The sequence below is a fragment of the Ustilago hordei genome (assembly GCF_900519145.1).
Source record: "Ustilago hordei strain Uho2 genome assembly, contig: UHO2_contig_18, whole genome shotgun sequence".
In the NCBI taxonomy this organism is placed as follows: Eukaryota; Fungi; Basidiomycota; class Ustilaginomycetes; order Ustilaginales; family Ustilaginaceae; genus Ustilago; species Ustilago hordei.
In genome coordinates this window covers 244,741-263,243 of record NW_024545264.1, presented here as the reverse complement: position 1 = coordinate 263,243, position 18,503 = coordinate 244,741, and the positions used below count along the sequence as shown (strand labels likewise).

The window sequence follows — 18,503 nt, the reverse complement described above, 5'->3', positions numbered from 1 at the left end:
CACAATGCGTCGAGAGGCGATTCACGTGCTTTAAGCATGAGCCAGCCCAGATATAAGACAGGCACGGACTGTGATGTGCTTGCCGAATGATGACTGAGCCGCCATCGTCAACACTCACCCTCCTACTCCACCATCACCACCTCATCGACTGCAAGGCGGAGCTACTACACGCTTTCGTTAGTATGCCAATAGGCTAATCCTCATGTCCTATCCGCAATCACGAACGCCACGAGGGTCATCAGATCTAAACACCCGCTATCGACGCATCTCCTCTCACCAGCAACAACAGCAACAACGACAACGACAAGGACAACGACAGCCACCACAACTACAAAGACACTATTCAGCCTCTACACCCGCATGGACTTCTCAACCTGTTCCCGAACCACCACTCCTTCCACCACTGGTTGATTTGGCCAACTGGATCGCGTCTTTGCCGCATATTTCACAATGGCCATCTTTGTTGACTGACAGGCTGCTACTCGCGCCTGTGTCGGTGTTGTTGCAGTATACGAGAGACTTTATTCTCTCGCCCAAAACGCATAGGATCGTTGTGAGGCTAGGTGTGTTAGCGACGATCTTTTGGATTGCGTTGGCCGCTGCGATCGTTAGTTATATCGGCTTTTACAGAGCTTGCGTTCCCGATGTGGGTTTGAGGAAGGAAATTTGGTTACAGTATGGACAGGATCGACCGCCCTACGCCGAGCTAGACTTTATTGCGAGTAGCAGTTCTGTTCAGCTTAGAGAACCGGTTGCTTCCTCGTCTAATTCGAACCCATCGAGTGATATCGCAGGGGAATACTTTGCTCAAGATCAAGCATACGATGTTACACTGGAAATCTCGGTTCCGCTCAACCAGGCGAATTTGGATCTAGGAAACTTTATGGTCGATCTGAATCTCAAGAGTAAGGCTAATAGATCGGTGTTTCACGTTAGCAAACCGACCTTGTTGACCTATTCCGCTGCTCCGGTCAGAGCTGCAGCGAGTGTTTCACAGATGGTATCGAGAAACCCTCCTTCGACGCAGGCTCCGACGAATTCACAGCTCCTACGCATTCCGTTGTTGAGGAGGGCCGTGCTGAGGCCAAGCTCTTTTGCTCCTCCTCTTTCGTCTACTCCGCCGGATCCGCGAGCTGATCGGAAGGTGACGCATGGAATGCTAAGCGTCGGCCGAGCAGATGCGGATAAGTTCTGGATGTACGGTGGCAATCATAACACGCTAGCTGGTATTCAGACTTTACCGGCGAATGGCAAGATCCTACCGCTGTCAGTGGGATCTCATTCGAGTAGAGGAGAGCTACAGACGTATGGGGCTAGTTTAAGATTCGATGCGCATCTGACCGGGTTGAGGTTCTTCATGTACCATTTCCCCTTGTTGAGCTTTGTTCTCTTTACAACGGCGTTTTTGGCGTTCGAGATGGCTACTGCGTTGACGTTGTGGGCTGTAGCGGCGATCTATACCAGTGCAATCACGGTGGAGACTTCGTTGGGGACTGAGGAACACTTTCAGGAGAAGCAAAGGTATCGGAGGGAGGAGTTTGGGGTCAAGACTGAGAGTGACAGTGCTAGTGGAGAGGAGGAGGGGGATGGGGAAAGGAGGAGATATAAGCAGGAGGAAGTGGAGGAGGCGGAAGAGGAGAAAGAGGAGACGGAGACTGAGACTGAAGCGAGGAGGAGGAAAGGATATGGGGCGAGGGCAAAGGTTGAGGATTACGATGATGAGGAGATGGAGAGGAAGAGGGAGGGGGAAGGGGAGGAGGAGATGAGGTTGAGAAGTATGGAGAGTTTGAGGGAGAAGGATAGGACGGATTTGGCAGAGGCGATTAGGCAGTCGAGGATGAGGGATTTGTTGGAGGCGACGAGGATGGGTGGGGTTGGCACTAGTGCGGAAGCGGCTGGGGGAGGAGTGATGGATATTGTGGATCCGACTTTGCCCATTTCGGCGGAGGAGTTGTCGGAGATTCAGTTGTCGAGGAGAGTTTTGGATCGGTTGGATGAGGAAACGGAGGAAGATACGGATGTGGCGAGTTCGAGGCCGTCGAGTAGGTTAGCGGCAGTTGGTGGGAGGCGTAGGGGATCGGGAGAGGCGGATAATGGAGGAGAGGCGGATCCTTGGGAGGATTTGGAGGGCGAGTCTGCGTTGAGTGAGAGTGTGGAGGCGCAAAGACAGGTGAAAGGCGACAGTGATGAGGGTGATGGAGATCAAGATGAGACTATTGGCGGTGTAAGTATTCCTGGCTGAAGATAGAGAGATAAAGAGGATAGATGACTGACAAGCTTTGCCTTTGAAATAATGGTTTGATACACAGTCGACAACGTCGGGAGGAAGAACGGTGCGATCGTTCGGAGCTACTACTCAAGCTACCACCGCTCCTGGGTCTTCTTCTACCCGACGCACAGAGTAAAACGATTCTATCCTCGCTATCACAGATGACGGCGTGTGTACGTTTCTATTGGAAATGGACCATAGTCTATCTTGCATCGTCTACAGGGTATGATTGGAAAGGAAAGTATGTCTTCCTACCAAGCCGAACGATCGACAATCAACTGAGCAATCTCTTGCAGCCTCTTCTCATCTTGCTCGTCAAACCCGTTCAACGACTCGCAGTCGATGTCCAAAACACCAATGATCACCTCATCATCATCGCCTCTTCCGGCCCACGACTTGTCCTCTACTTGCGCTGCGTTGCCTCGCGCTCTTGGACTCTGTTGCTCCAAGGCATCTTGGTGCACTCTCGCTAGTCTTTCTCTTTTAATCACCAATGGGACTACGATCTCGGATTTGCTTAGTGAGTCGCAAGCAATGTGGCCCGGGTATGCTTCCGTATCTTGCACTCGAACCACGCGGGGTGGGAGTAGAGCGGAAGCATCAGCACAGACTCCCTTTCCAGGTACGGACGAGATGAGTTGACAAGCGGGTAAGCCATTGAATGGTCCAAGGAGGAGTGTTGGAGCTCTTCGGGTCTTGCGGTTGTGTACTTCGGAAGGTAGGAGGGGAGAAAGGAGGTAGAAGCCAGCCCAGTTGATACGTTTTGAGGCGAAAGAGGGGAAGCGGTTCATGGAGTTGAAGATGAGTGACGAGGCATTGGAGAGGGATGAGATCCAGTCGGTGCCGGGGTCGATGAGGGATGTGAGCGAGGAAGAGAGGTGGTCGTAGAAGTCGGATTTGGTGATGACGTAGGATGGGAGTGCTGCTGCGTCTGCGTGGACCATTTTTGCGATCGACGATCTGGGGCGGGGGAAGTGGCAAAGAGGAAACTCAGGAGTTGATGAGAGGTGATGATGAGGAGAAGGGAAGAGGGAAGAGGGAGGAGGGAGGAGGGAGGAGGGAGGAGGGAGGAGGGAGGAGGGAGGAGAGGAGCGTAGTGCCTTAAGAAGAAAGCCAAAATGGTGAAGCTCGGATAGAAAGCCGCAAACGTTAAGAAGGTGGAGGGAGAGCAACACCTTTTTTTTGGAGAGAGAGAGAAGAAAGGCGACATGTGCAAAGTGCAATCACGCCATCGTAGCGAGGAGGCCGATTTCCGACTTTCTTCTGCTTCAGGGCCTGGTAAGGCTCACACTGTTCACTATGATCACTTTGCTCTTCAGCTATGAATGCGAAATGATGCTTAGCTCCACTTGCTGTGAGGCGTGAGAATCTGAGAATCTGAAGCTCTGATTCGTCAAGGCGCCGGCTCTTCCGATCAGAAATGAGTCAGTGGGAATGTGAGAGAAAGCGATTGGCAGGCGGTTATCTGTGATTTAGAAGGATGAGAAAGTGGCCGAGTCAGCAGCGTCGGAATTGCCGTTGAACTGCGCGCTCTTGCTTGTGTCGTGTGGCCCTGGCTTCTAATTGCCGCCTTGCCTTCCGACATGCAACCTCGATCGGATCACCCGGATCACCCTTCAAGGTCACACGCCCAACGATACCGTGGGAAAGTGTCGGAATCGCCACCTCTTTTCACGTCGGACCATCCATCGCAGCCGATCCCAGCAGCAGCAGCAGCAGCAACAGCAGCAACAGCAGCAACAGCAGCAACAGCATCGATTGTAGTGCTCGGAGGAAGCTGATCACCATGTCTCGAGCCTCACTACGCCTCTTGCCGTCCGCGCAGACACTATCCTCAAGCTCGCCGTCCACATCACGGATCATCTCCGCCACCCGAACCTCCTTCCACACATTATCTTACCGCTCCGTACCCTCATCATCATCCTCAGTCAACGCCAGACCCGAATTCTCCTGTGTCGACGCCAACGAACGTCGAGGTGAAAAGCTTCAGCGACTCGCAGAACAAGCCCGCCAATCCACCTCTTCCTCATCGCTCTGCTCCACACCCTCCTCCACCGACCCCTCAGTAGCATTCCCATGCGTAGACGCCAACGAAGCACGCGAGGACCGTCTTCGAGCCCAACTTTCCTCACCCCAGCTCTCGCCCGACTCCTCCACATCCGTCCCTAGCGAAGTAGACGAATCCGGTCCCGAACCGTCCTATAGCAAAGTTGTATCCGGTTATCAGACCTACCATCACCCCCATCCCTTTTCGCTCGACTATGGAGGTTCCCTACCGCAGTTCGATTTGGCTTATGAGACCTGGGGAAAGTTGAACGCCGATAAAAGCAATGCCATTCTCCTCCACACTGGTCTCTCGGCCTCATCTCACGCAGCATCAACGCATTCCAACCCGGCAAAAGGGTGGTGGCAAGACTTTATTGGTCCCAACAAACCGCTGGATACCAACAGGTTCTTTATCATCTGTACCAATGTCTTGGGTGGATGTTATGGTTCCACCGGTCCCTCTTCGCCTCATCCAGGCGATCCCAGTGGCGCCGCCTATGCCACCAGGTTTCCGATTCTGAGCATATTCGATATGGTCCGAGCGCAGTTCTTGCTGCTCGACCATCTCGGCATTGACAAGCTCTATGCCAGCGTGGGTAGTTCTATGGGTGGGATGCAGTCCATTGCAGCAGCCCATCTACAAGGCGATCGGGTAAGCAAACTCGTATCTATCAGCGGTTGTGCAAGGAGTGCACCAGCCAGTATTGCGCTAAGGCATGCACAACGATCCGTGCTGATGAGCGATCCGAATTGGAATCGAGGTTTCTATTATCAACCGCGATCTCTGCCGCCGCATACTGGCATGAAATTGGCTAGACAGATTGCAACCTTCACTTATCGATCCGGGCCTGAGTGGGAACAGAGGTTTGGCCGAGCACGTCGTGTTGCACCTACCTCAGAGCGCAATGAGGGTAGTGAGGGTGGCCAAGAAGAATTGGACCCAGCACTATGTCCCGACTTCCTGATCGAAACATATCTCGATCATCAAGGAGAACAGTTTTGTCTCAAATACGACGCTAACTCCCTTATCTACATCTCCAAAGCCATGGATCTGTTCGATATGTCAGATCACTCTCTAGCCGATCTCGAACGACGTCGTACCCGCGCCCATGGCCCACCCTCGCCCACCGAGCGAGGTTTGGCCGTCGGAGACTCCACACCGCCACCCCGACCAAGAAAGAGACAGCATATAAGCACGCTTTCAAGTCCAGCAGCACACGCCTACGTCCCCGCACTAGCTAGAGGTATGGCCAGATTATCGCATATCCCAACGCTGGTAATAGGCGTTCAGAGCGATATCTTGTTTCCCGTAGAACAACAGAGGGAGATAGCGGAATGTTTGAGATTGAACGGCAATGATAATGTGAGGTATTACGAGTTGGATGCTCCGCATGGACATGATAGTTTTTTGATCGATGTTGCTAATGTTGGTGGTGCTATCAGAGGCTTTTTGGAGTGATCCCAAGGTAAATGCAATTGTATTCCATCCTCTATCCAATCTTGTGCACGTGCGATCGTGCTATGTGGTGGTAGAAACAAACCCTTGTTGATGGTATATCAGCGGTCTCTTGTCCTTGCCTGCTGCGGAGGTGTTGTCAGTGTAGACATGCAACACGCGAGCGATGTAAAGCATGCTTCTCGACTCCCCTCCTCCTTCTACGCCACTAGCGTATCTAGAGAGATCAACAGTGTCCACCACCTGGCAGGCGAATGCACCAATAGAATCCTTAGCCACCGGTACGGCTCCTTGTTTGATCTCCACCAACCCTGCGTCTTGCAGTGGATGCACTTGCCCTTCTCGCTCGTCTTTCTCTTCTATTGCTGGCGGATGAGCAAGGGGCGGTGTTCCAGGAACAGCGTATTTCGCAGCTAATCCAGCTTGAGTCTCGCTCAGAATATTTACTACAAAGTCAACTTCTCCTGCTCCACCTTGCTGCCGTGTGCTATGATGGTGCTGCAAGGAGGAGGCGAGTTTCGAAGGAGTCTTCATTGAGAAGCAGACCAGGTTGGGGTCGATGGAGATGGAGGAGAAGCTGGAGAGTGTTGCGCCGTGTATTAACCTGGTGGGGGTGGAGGTGGGTGGGAGGAAAGAGGTTACGAGTGCGACTGGTTGTGCTGATTCCCGCATGAGGGATCTGATTTGTTCTGATAGCGATGGTCCTTGCTGCTGTGGTTGTGATGCATTCTTGGCTTGCGATCGGGGAAGAGGGGAGGAGGTGAATCTTCGTCGGGCCTGTCTTGCCGGGCGTAAGGAGCGTCTTGGACGGGGAAGGGAGGAAGCTTCGAGTGTGACTTTGGAGGAGGTGGCTCTTGCGCTGGCTGCTAGTGCAGCTGCAGCTGGCAAGAGAGTCATTGATCTTATATGCAGCAATCTTGCGATGATCTGAGTGTCTTTTAGAGTAGGAGGCCAAGAACAGGCTTGATTTGCATCTGTCATATCAGGCTCAGGTTTTTCGGAAAACGGAACAGAAATCCCAACTTCCGCGGGCACAAAACACTTGTTTGTTAGATTCCACCAGACCCTTGCAACGCTTCGGCTATCTTTCTTATCTTCCCGTCGCACGGACCTACACCTTCCCCCCCCCGTCTCAACCTTGTCCTCCGTCCTCCTCTCCCATCTAACCTTGTTCGATCTCTTTCCGTCCTACCCTTATTTCAACCTGCCTCAACCTAAGCCTCAACCTAGGCCCCAACTCAATCCTTCTCCTCTCACCCCGGCACAATGCACCTCCTGCCTCGAGAACGCGACAAACTTCTCCTGCACTCAGCCGGCTCCCTTGCCCAAAAACGCCTTGCTCGTGGACTACGACTCAACCAAACGGAAGCAACCGCACTCATCGCTCTCGTCCTCCAAGAACGCGTCCGCGATGGAGAACATTCCGTAGCCGAACTAATGCAACATGGAAAAACTCTCCTCGGTCGATGTCACGTTCTACCCGGAGTAGCCGAATTACTCCACGAAGTGATGGTCGAAGGCTGTTTTCACGATGGAACGTTTCTTGTCACCGTCCATCAACCCGTTTGCACCGAAAGAGGTGATATTGAAGCCGCGCTGTATTCCAGCTTTTATCCTTCTCCGAACGCGAGCGTGTTCGAGAGGGAGATCGAAGCGGAGAGGGCGCTAGTCAAAGCGACTGGCAAGAGCGAGGTTCTACCTGGTGCGATGGTGACAAAGGAGGGTGCAGAGGCGATACAGTTATGTCCAAACAGAGAGAGGGTGAATGTGAAAGTGACAAATACGGGAGATAGACCGATCCAAGTTGGATCGCATTATCCTTTCCTCGAAACGAATGCAGCTTTGTCTTTCCCGAGATTGTTGGCTTTGGGCAAGAGATTGGATATTGCGGCAGGCACCGCGATTAGGTTCGAACCGGGCGATAGTAAGACTGTTACACTGGTGGGAATAGGCGGGACCAAGATCCTCGCTGGTGGAAACAATCTAGCTTCTGGACCCCTCGACGAGTTTCTCGCTACGAGCGAGAGCAAGCAGGCCTTGGTGAAACGAATCGAAGCAGAAGGATTCTCAAATGAGCCTATCCCAGAGATGGCAGACGATTCCAACCCACCACCACCATTCGAACTCAGTCGAGATGCGTATGCCGCATTGTATGGCCCAACAGTAGGCGACAAAGTTCGTCTAGCCGACAGCCCGCTCTGGTTGGAAGTGGAGAAAGATTACACCGTGTACGGGGATGAGCTTAAGTTCGGTGGTGGAAAAGTCATTCGTGATGGTATGGGTCAAGCTTCTGGTCGACCCGATAAAGCCGTGTTGGACGTGGTAGTGATCAATGCGCTCATTGTTGATTGGTGCGGGATTGTCAAAGCAGATATTGGCATCAGAGGTGGGCATATCGTGGGGATTGGGAAGGCGGGTAACCCGGCGATAATGGATGGAGTGGATCCGAACCTTGTGGTTGGGTCTTGTACCGAAGTTATTGCTGGTGAAAAGTATATCGTTACCGCGGGAGCGATCGATGCTCATGTGCATTACATTTGTCCGGATCTACACGAGGAGGCACTAGCGACGGGCATTACAACTCTCATCGGAGGAGGCACTGGTCCGACCGCGGGGACTAGTGCTACGACGTGTACTCCGGGGCAGGATCAACTCAAGAACATGATGATTGCAACGGACAACGTTCCATTGAACTTTGCGTTTACAGGTAAAGGCAACGATTCGGGTTTGGCGGGGTTGGAAGATCAGATTAAAGCCGGTTGTGCAGGTTTAAAAATTCACGAGGATTGGGGAGCAACACCTGCAGTCATCGATGCATGTTTGACGGTGTGCGATAAGTATGATGTTCAGTGTAACATTCATACGGATACGTTGAACGAGAGTTGCTTTGTCGAAGGGACTCTGGCAGCATTTAAGGGGAGGACGATTCATACTTATCATTCGGAAGGTGCCGGTGGTGGGCATGCTCCCGACATCATCCGGGTTTGCGGAGAAACCAACATCCTACCCTCCTCAACGAACCCCACGAGACCTTATGCGAAGAACACCCTGGATGAACATCTGGATATGCTGATGGTGTGTCATCATCTCAGTAAGGATATCGTGGAGGATGTGGCGTTTGCGGATTCGAGGATTAGGGCGGAGACGGTGGCTGCCGAAGACGTGTTGCAGGATAGTGGCGCTATCTCCATGATCAGTAGTGATTCGCAGGCTATGGGTCGGATTGGAGAGGTTGTTTCGAGGACTTGGAGGACTGCTAGTAAGATGGCTGGCTTGATTGGACCATTGCGAGTGCCGGAAGGGGGAGTGCGGGGGGAAGGTGGATTTAGGGTGCCACATCCGAGTGAAGCTGTTTCGGACAATCTGAGGATTAAGAGATACGTGGCAAAGTATACGATCAATCCGGCTCTCGTTCATGGTTGTTCGCATCTGATTGGGTCGATCGAGCCAGGCAAGCTGGCTGATCTGGTTTTCTACTTGCCGAGCAAGTTCGGTGTCTGCCCGGAATTCGTTTTGAAGGGTGGACAGGTGGCGTGGGCGCAAATGGGTGATGCAAATGCTTCCATTCCAACGGTGCAGCCGATCTATGGAAGAGGCATGCATGGTGCGAACGCCAATGCTGCGCCGCACAATTCGGTGCTTTTCGTCTCTCAGCTTTCCGTTGAGCACGGTATTGTGAAGCGTTACGGAGTCACCAAGAGGGTCGAGCCGGTGAAAGGATGCAGGAAAGTTAGTAAGAAGGATATGAAGCTCAACACGCATATGCCTGATCTCAAGGTCGATCCGGAGACGTATGAAGTGACGGACGCGGGGATATTGTTGACTGTTCCGCCTGCGGAGGAGCTGCCTTTGACTCAGAGTTTGCATCTGTTCTAGCTTGATGGAGCTCTCAAAGATCATTCCTGAGATTTTGCTCAGGTATGACATCAAGAAGCCGATTGTCGCACCCACAGTGCAGAGGTATGGTGCGACCAGTGGCCTTGGAAAGAGCGCAAAACAGCCGTCGTTTGAGGGAAGAAGCTTGCTGGTTCCTTGAAGCACATGTAAGTTCATCATGCTCATTTTTCCTTTCGTCGAGTAGTATTGAGATCGGCATACTGATTCTCAATTGCCCTTGCTTCCTTTTCGTCTTGAAAGAATCTTTATGTCGAGCTTGTATCACTCAACACAGTCTAATGCGTGGACTGTATGTCGCTCTGTATGAATATTCACACGAGACCGGCTAGTTGAAATCGCAAGGATGAGGAATGAGGAATGTGATGCATTGCATTCAAGACAGACGACGACAGACAGCGGTGAATGGGGATGGGTGGGGTGAGGAATATTCGAAGCACAAGTAGCGGACGCATGGAGACTACGCCCGGCCAAGGTAATGACTCAAGTCTTTGAAAAGCACCCCGCCGTCTTTATCTAATTTGAAGCCGAGCAACTTGCCACGAGCTGAATCACGAATTTTGAGGTAGTTATACTGGTCAAGGGTACTGCGCAGATGCCTGAACCTTGTGTTTTTCAGATCGTACACGGTGATGTCCGGCTTTTCTATAGCTTCCCATTCAGGCACCTTATAAGGGCGGAATATTGACCCTTTTCGTTTGTCGAACGGACGCCCGTATAGAAGGCCCTGAGCTTCCTTACCATTGTCCAACCCGAACTTTTGCGCTTCCAGGATATGCTTATGAAGCTCCTTGTCTAAAGCAAAATTTGTGGTGTATCCTTTATCAATTTTATATTTTAGCAAGTTCTCATTGGCTTTTTTAGAGTTTATAAGCCAGATTTTCTTGTAGTTGCTCAGAGCGCTCCTCACTTTGATTTTAGGATCGGTGCCTGTAAAAAGCACCGGTATGCGTCGGTAATGAATCTGATCACCGAAGTGCCTATCCAATTCATCCTTTGTCAGGGTGTGCTTCTCTGGTTTCCACTCGAAATTGGGATCTGCATATTCTTCAAAGTCCCTGAAGCCAGACGGGCGACTAGGAACGCCGGGATTAGCGTCGTTGGCGGGATAATAAGCTCCAGAGCTAGAAGAAGCAACATCCATCGGCGTTGCATGGCAAAGTAGGGCTGGGAGAAGCAATAGGACGAGTGCTGATAGCAGCACTATCCATTGCTGAAAGGTTTGACGCATTGCCAGCATTACTCGAGAGGACGAAGTGGCAAGGAGAGGTCGATGAGGGAGAGGTCGATGAGGGAGAGGTCGATGAGGGAGAGACCCGAATGAGACAGGGATACGCGGGTCTTCTTATACCTTCTCAGCCCTCCTTCCAGAAGGACAAAATTTTGCTGTTACATGGCTACGTGTGGCGATAGCTCTCTCACGTCTTTGCGTTGTGTTGCGCATCTCGGTCAGCCACCTTTGTGGAGCCTTCATTTTCCCTCTTTGTCTGAGATCAAACTTCAGCAACATTGCGTCGTGGTCCGTGGCACCGATTGATCTGGTGCAGGTGCGAACTTGAGTGGGTACAGTACATTTAGACATCAAGACATGAAGATGCGAACTTGAGTGGATACAGTACATTTAGACACCAAGACATGAAGGTACGAAAGTGCTGTGAGGCAAAGTGCTAAAGCTATCGACAAAGAGAGTATGCCAGCAAACAATGCTTATTCCACCAGTACAATGTGGGTGTGTTGCCCTAGGAGATTCAACGTGCAGTTTAAGGCAACATCAGAAAAGCCCACCGCATCGACACTGTTAGGAGTAACTATCCTGTGCATTCGTTATCGACTGGCAGACACCTTGGAGGTGAAGCTTGCTTTGCTGCTCGACCTCTTTCACTCGTTCATGTTTTTTCTTAACAGTCCGAGTCAAGAAGAAATGTAGCATTGATGCATAATGTGGGATCTCTACGCCACGAAGGAAGTCCTCATCTAGACTTTTGTCGTTCCTCTTTGCTGTTCTTGTTCTTTGCAAAGCCTGCAAACTTGACCCTGAAGTTTCTCTGATCATTCGATGCTGAAGATTACGATCCAGCAAGACGCTAAAGTATGACATAGATCCGATTTGATAGGAAATCGGGCAGAACAGATCTGATCGAGAAAAAGGCAAAGCCGATACAAGCGAGGGATCATTTACGACTGTGTCCCACTCGTTGTCATACTTTGTCATTGAGGATGATGCTCCCACATGTGGGATGTGCCGATAGCTCTCTCACGTCTTTGCGTTGTGTTGCGCATCTCGGTCAGCCACCTTTGTGGAGCCTTCATTTTCCCTCTTTGTCTGAGATCAAACTTCAGCAACATTGCGTCGTGGTCCGTGGCACCGATTGATCTGGTGCAGGTGCGAACTTGAGTGGATACAGTACATTTAGACACCAAGACATGAAGGTACGAAAGTGCTGTGAGGCAAAGTGCTAAAGCTATCGACAAAGAGAGTATACCAGCAAACAATGCTTATTCCACCAGTACAATGTGGGTGTGTTGCCCTAGGAGCTTCAACGTGCGGTTTAGGGCAACATCAGAAAAGCCCGCCGCATCGACATTGTTAGGAGTAACTATCCTGACTGTGCATTCGTTATCGACTGGCAGACACCTTGGAGGTGAAGCTTGCTTTGCTGCTCCACCTCTTTCACTTGTTCATGTCTTTTCATAACAGTCCGAGTCAAGAAGAAATGTAGCATTGATGCATAATGTGGGATCTCTACGCGACGAAGGAAGTCCCCGTCTAGACTTTTGTCGTTTCTCTTTGCTGTTCTTGTTCTTTGCAAAACCTGCAAACTTGACCCTGAAGTTTCTCTGATCATTCGCTACTGAAGGTTACGATCCAGCAAGACGCTAAAGTATGACATAGATCCGATTTGATAGGGAATCGGGCAGAACAGATCTGATCGAGAAAAGGGCAAAGCCGATACAAGCGAGGGATCGGTTACGACTGTGTCCCACTCGTTGTCATACTTTGTCATTGAGGATGATGCTCCCACATGTGGGATGTGCCGACACTTTGTATATATATATACCAAGCGGAGAGCTCGAGGCTCCCATCACATTCTTTTCCCAGGTCAATATAGTATAGTGTTTTTGCTCAATAGCTTCAACACTGTGCTTAGACCATCGCCGACCACTAAGTGTCGACACGCGTATTCTTTCATTATTCCAACATTCGCATGTCCCGCTGGCCGCAACCAATAATGAGGATATTTCGCCCTGCCCAAGTTCATCCATAGCAGCACCCACACTTCCATGATGACACTGGAGAGTAGCACTACCAGCAGACACCTCCAACCCAACTTGACTACCGGAGAACTGGTTGAGGCCAACAGTGCCGTCGCTCCACCAGGTGGATGTACGGTGTCGGTCAAGATCATGAGACACAGTGCTGTTCCTGTAGCAATGCCTCTAGCAACCCAAACCAGACTGCTCTCTCGCAGCTAGAGCAGCTGTGATGGTATAGACGGCCCTCACAGGGACCCGGCGTAGCGATGTTCGTTGGCCGTGGCGACAGTCTAGGTGGGCATGAACTTAGTGGTGGTAGAACACGTTCGGCTATACAAATCGGCATTGGCGAAAAGTGACACAGAAATTCTGCACCAAAAAAGTATTGGTAAAAAAAAAAGTGTTGGTGTGGAGCTTTTGAGTCAGCTCTGTGTCACTTGTCAAGTCGAGTCTGTCACTCTTCCTTGCCATCTGACCTCCATCAACCCCTCAAACTGAAGCCATGTCGGCATCAAAAACCTTTCGTGCCGAATTCCAAAAGCCATACCCTGACCTGAAGGGCCCTGGTGCGAATGAAGCCCTCGATGCACTCTTTGAGAAGGTCACCAAGGCCAAGAAGCAATATGGGGAGCCCAATGAAGAAGATTACGAGATTGCAAACGAACCACTTTGGCACCTTCAGGGCCGCCTCATTATCAGCCAAGATCTTACTCTGAAGCGCGTACTCGAAGCAAGAATCCGACTTACTATCCAAGCAAGCCTCACCACCCATTGTCTGACGGCCTTTCCATACGAAGAGGCGCTCGAGGAGGCTGAGAACATGGAGCTGTCTGGCGACGATGATACGGCCAAATCTGTGCTCGACTGCTATCCGCTGTACGGCCTTGTCTTGTTCATGGTTGTTCGCATCTGATTGGGTCGATCGAGCCAGGCAAGCTGGCTGATCTGGTTTTCTACTTGCCGAGCAAGTTCGGTGTCTGCCCGGAATTCGTTTTGAAGGGTGGACAGGTGGCGTGGGCGCAAATGGGTGATGCAAATGCTTCCATTCCAACGGTGCAGCCGATCTATGGAAGAGGCATGCATGGTGCGAACGCCAATGCTGCGCCGCACAATTCGGTGCTTTTCGTCTCTCAGCTTTCCGTTAAGCACGGTATTGTGAAGCGTTACGGAGTCACCAAGAGGGTCGAGCCGGTGAAAGGATGCAGGAAAGTTAGTAAGAAGGATATGAAGCTCAACACGCATATGCCTGATCTCAAGGTCGATCCGGAGACGTATGAAGTGACGGACGCGGGGATATTGTTGACTGTTCCGCCTGCGGAGGAGCTGCCTTTGACTCAGAGTTTGCATCTGTTCTAGCTTGATGGAGCTCTCAAAGATCATTCCTGAGATTTTGCTCAGGTATGACATCAAGAAGCCGATTGTCGCACCCACAGTGCAGAGGTATGGTGCGACCAGTGGCCTTGGAAAGAGCGCAAAACAGCCGTCGTTTGAGGGAAGAAGCTTGCTGGTTCCTTGAAGCACATGTAAGTTCATCATGCTCATTTTTCCTTTCGTCGAGTAGTATTGAGATCGGCATACTGATTCTCAATTGCCCTTGCTTCCTTTTCGTCTTGAAAGAATCTTTATGTCGAGCTTGTATCACTCAACACAGTCTAATGCGTCGACTGTGCATCGCTCTGTATGAATATTCACACGAGACCGGCTAGTTGAAATCGCAAGGATGAGGAATGAGGAATGTGATGCATTGCATTCAAGACAGACGACGACAGACAGCGGTGAATGGGGATGGGTGGGGTGAGGAATATTCGAAGCACAAGTAGCGGACGCAAGGAGACTACGCCCGGCCAAGGTATCGACCCAACTTTTCGAAAAGCACCCCGCCGTTTTTATCTAATTTGAAGCCGAGCAACTCGCCATTAACTGAATCATGAACTTTAAGGTAGCTTTTCTTGTGGAGGTGATTGCGCAGTTCGGAGAGCTCTGTCGTCGCCAGATTAAACTCCTTGGTGCTCGCTTTTACCTTTTCCCATTCAGGCACCTTATAAGAGGAGAATAATGACCCTTTTCGTTTGGCGAACGGAAGCCCGTACCTAAGGCCCAGAGCTTTACTACCATACTTTCTCTCGAAGTGTTGCGCATCCAGGAAATGCTTACGAATATCATCTTCGTCTTCATGCCTTACTAAGATATCTTCACCACCGCCTTTAATTAGCTGCATGTACTTGTACCCCCCTGTAGGAGAAGGACGACCAACAATCCAGACCCGTTTGTAGGTGGCCATAGCGTCCTGCACTTTGCTTACAGGAACTTTTTCTACATTCAAAATCGGTACGCCATCATGATGTAGTTCAGCGCCGAAATGCTCCTCAAGATCACTGCCTTCCAGGGCTTTTCTGTTTGGATCGTACCCCACCCTGCCGCCAGAGTAATAGGAAAAGTTTTCGATTTCAGATCGAGCTCCAGAGCTAGAAGAAGCACTAGGGTGCATCGGCGCTGCATAGCAAAGTAGGGCTGGGAGAAGCAATAGGACGAGTGCTGATAGCAGCACCATCCATTGCTGAAAGGTTTGACGCATTGCCAGCATTACTCGAGAGGTCGAAGTGGCAAGGAGAGGTCGAAGTGGAAGGGAGAGGTCGAAGTGGCAAGGAGAGGTCGAAGTGGCAAGGAGAGGTCGATGAGGGAGAGACCCGAATGAGACAGGGATACGCGGGTCTTCTTATACCTTCTCAGCCCTCCTTCCAGGAGGACAAAATTTTGCTGTTACAGGGCCACGTGTGGCGATAGCTCTCTCACCTCTTTGCGTTGTGTTGCCCATCTCGGTCAGCCACTTCCTCAGAGCCTTCATTTTCCCTCTTTGTCTGAGATCGAACTTCAGCAACATTGCGTCGTGGTCCGTGGCACCGATTGATCTGGTGCAGGTGCGAACTTGAGTGGGTACAGTACATTTAGACATCAAGACATGAAGATGCGAACTTGAGTGGGTACAGTACATTTAGACACCAAGACATGAAGGTACGAAAGTGCTGTGAGGCAAAGTGCTAAAGCTATCGACAAAGAGAGTATACCAGCAAACAATGCTTATTCCACCAGTACAATGTGGGTGTGTTGCCCTAGGAGTTTCAACGTGCGGTTTAGGGCAACATCAGAAAAGCCCGCCGCATCGACATTGTTAGGAGTAACTATCCTGACTGTGCATTCGTTATCGACTGGCAGACACCTTGGAGGTGAAGCTTGCTTTGCTGCTCCACCTCTTTCACTTGTTCATGTCTTTTCATAACAGTCCGAGTCAAGAAGAAATGTAGCATTGATGCATAATGTGGGATCTCTACGCGACGAAGGAAGTCCCCGTCTAGACTTTTGTCGTTTCTCTTTGCTGTTCTTGTTCTTTGCAAAACCTGCAAACTTGACCCTGAAGTTTCTCTGATCATTCGCTACTGAAGGTTACGATCCAGCAAGACGCTAAAGTATGACATAGATCCGATTTGTTAGGAAATCGGGCAGAACAGATCTGATCGAGAAAAAGGCAAAGCCGATACAAGCGAGGGATCATTTACGACTGTGTCCCACTCGTTGTCATACTTTGTCATTGAGGATGATGCTCCCACATGTGGGATGTGCCGACACTTTGTATATATATATACCAAGCGGAGAGCTCGAGGCTCCCATCACATTCTTTTCCCAGGTCAATATAGTATAGTGTTTTTGCTCAATAGCTTCAACACTGTGCTTAGACCATCGCCGACCACTAAGTGTCGACACGCGTATTCTTTCATTATTCCAACATTCGCATGTCCCGCTGGCCGCAACCAATAATGAGGATATTTCACCCTGCCCAAGTTCATCCATAGCAGCACCCACACTTCCATGATGACACTGGAGAGTAGCACTACCGGCAGATACCTCCAACCCAACTTGACTACCGGAGGACCGGTTGAGGCCAACAGTGCCGTCGCTCCACCAGGTGGATGTACGGTGTCGGTCAAGATCATGAGAAACAGTGCTGTTCCTGTAGCAATGCCTCTAGCAACCCAACCCAGACTGCTCTCTCGCAGCTAGAGCAGCTGTTATGGTATAGACGGCCCTCACGGGGGCCCGGCGTAGCGATGTTCGTTGGCCATGGCGACAGTCTAAGGTGGGCATGAACTTAGTGGTGGTAGAACACGTTCGGCTATACAAATCGGCATTGGCGAAAAGTGACACAGAAATTCTGCACCAAAAAAGTATTGGTGTGGAGCTTTTGAGTCAGCTCCGTGTCACTTGTCAAGTCGAGTCTGTCGCTCTTCCTTGCCATCTGACCTCCATCAACCCCTCAAACTGAAGCCATGTCGGCATCAAAAACCTTTCGTGCCGAATTCCAAAAGCCATACCCTGACCTGAAGGGCCCTGGTGCGAATGAAGCCCTCGATGCACTCTTTGAGAAGGTCACCAAGGCCAAGAAGCAATATGGGGAGCCCAATGAAGAAGATTACGAGATTGCAAACGAACCACTTTGGCACCTTCAGGGCCGCCTCATTATCAGCCAAGATCTTACTCTGAAGCGCGTACTCGAAGCAAGAATCCGACTTACTATCCAAGCAAGCCTCACCACCCATTGTCTGACGGCCTTTCCATACGAAGAGGCGCTCGAGGAGGCTGAGAACATGGAGCTGTCTGGCGACGATGATACGGCCAAATCTGTGCTCGACTGCTATCCGCTGTACGGCCTTGTCTTGTTCATGGTTGTTCGCATCTGATTGGGTCGATCGAGCCAGGCAAGCTGGCTGATCTGGTTTTCTACTTGCCGAGCAAGTTCGGTGTCTGCCCGGAATTCGTTTTGAAGGGTGGACAGGTGGCGTGGGCGCAAATGGGTGATGCAAATGCTTCCATTCCAACGGTGCAGCCGATCTATGGAAGAGGCATGCATGGTGCGAACGCCAATGCTGCGCCGCACAATTCGGTGCTTTTCGTCTCTCAGCTTTCCGTTAAGCACGGTATTGTGAAGCGTTACGGAGTCACCAAGAGGGTCGAGCCGGTGAAAGGATGCAGGAAAGTTAGTAAGAAGGATATGAAGCTCAACACGCATATGCCTGATCTCAAGGTCGATCCGGAGACGTATGAAGTGACGGACGCGGGGATATTGTTGACTGTTCCGCCTGCGGAGGAGCTGCCTTTGACTCAGAGTTTGCATCTGTTCTAGCTTGATGGAGCTCTCAAAGATCATTCCTGAGATTTTGCTCAGGTATGACATCAAGAAGCCGATTGTCGCACCCACAGTGCAGAGGTATGGTGCGACCGGTGGCCTTGGAAAGAGCGCAAAACAGCCGTCGTTGCAGGCAAGAAGCTTGCTGGTTCCTTGAAGCACATGTAAGTTCATCATGCCCATTTTTCCTTTCGTCGAGTAGTATTGAGATGGGCATACTGATTCTCAATTGCCCTTGCTGCCTTCTCATCTTGAAAGAATCTTTATGTTGAGATTGTATCACTCAACACAGTCTAATGCGTCGACTGTGCATCGCTCTGTATGAATATTCACACGAGACCGGCTAGTTGAAATCGCAAGGATGAGGAATGAGGAATGTGATGCATTGCATTCAAGACAGACGA

At 50.8% G+C, this 18,503-nt stretch overlaps 7 protein-coding genes across 7 annotated transcripts; 5 read left to right on the top strand and 2 right to left on the bottom strand.

The window, feature by feature from the left end:
- Positions 1–202: 202 nt before the first annotated feature.
- Positions 203–2,405, top strand: UHO2_06350 (uncharacterized protein; the record flags this gene model as incomplete). Its single annotated transcript, XM_041556358.1, has 2 exons — positions 203–2,224; positions 2,310–2,405. The coding sequence occupies 2 exons, from the start codon at positions 203–205 to the stop codon at positions 2,403–2,405; spliced, it is 2,118 nt and encodes a 705-aa protein (XP_041412292.1).
- A 115-nt stretch (positions 2,406–2,520) lies between these two features.
- On the bottom strand, positions 2,521–3,213 carry UHO2_06349 (uncharacterized protein; the record flags this gene model as incomplete). Its single annotated transcript, XM_041556357.1, has 1 exon — positions 2,521–3,213. The coding sequence occupies one exon, from the start codon at positions 3,211–3,213 to the stop codon at positions 2,521–2,523; it is 693 nt and encodes a 230-aa protein (XP_041412291.1).
- Positions 3,214–4,055: 842 nt separating this feature from the next.
- Positions 4,056–5,774, top strand: UHO2_06348 (uncharacterized protein; the record flags this gene model as incomplete). Its single annotated transcript, XM_041556356.1, has 1 exon — positions 4,056–5,774. The coding sequence occupies one exon, from the start codon at positions 4,056–4,058 to the stop codon at positions 5,772–5,774; it is 1,719 nt and encodes a 572-aa protein (XP_041412290.1).
- Positions 5,775–5,834: 60 nt separating this feature from the next.
- Positions 5,835–6,668, bottom strand: UHO2_06347 (uncharacterized protein; the record flags this gene model as incomplete). The annotated part of the gene is made up of 1 exon (XM_041556355.1): positions 5,835–6,668. The coding sequence occupies one exon, from the start codon at positions 6,666–6,668 to the stop codon at positions 5,835–5,837; it is 834 nt and encodes a 277-aa protein (XP_041412289.1).
- A 369-nt stretch (positions 6,669–7,037) lies between these two features.
- Positions 7,038–9,647, top strand: UHO2_06346 (putative urease; the record flags this gene model as incomplete). Its single annotated transcript, XM_041556354.1, has 1 exon — positions 7,038–9,647. The coding sequence occupies one exon, from the start codon at positions 7,038–7,040 to the stop codon at positions 9,645–9,647; it is 2,610 nt and encodes an 869-aa protein (XP_041412288.1).
- A 3,775-nt stretch (positions 9,648–13,422) lies between these two features.
- On the top strand, positions 13,423–14,276 carry UHO2_06345 (uncharacterized protein; the record flags this gene model as incomplete). The annotated part of the gene is made up of 2 exons (XM_041556353.1): positions 13,423–13,796; positions 13,886–14,276. The coding sequence occupies 2 exons, from the start codon at positions 13,423–13,425 to the stop codon at positions 14,274–14,276; spliced, it is 765 nt and encodes a 254-aa protein (XP_041412287.1).
- A 2,966-nt stretch (positions 14,277–17,242) lies between these two features.
- On the top strand, positions 17,243–18,096 carry UHO2_06344 (uncharacterized protein; the record flags this gene model as incomplete). Its single annotated transcript, XM_041556352.1, has 2 exons — positions 17,243–17,638; positions 17,710–18,096. The coding sequence occupies 2 exons, from the start codon at positions 17,243–17,245 to the stop codon at positions 18,094–18,096; spliced, it is 783 nt and encodes a 260-aa protein (XP_041412286.1).
- Positions 18,097–18,503: the final 407 nt, after the last annotated feature.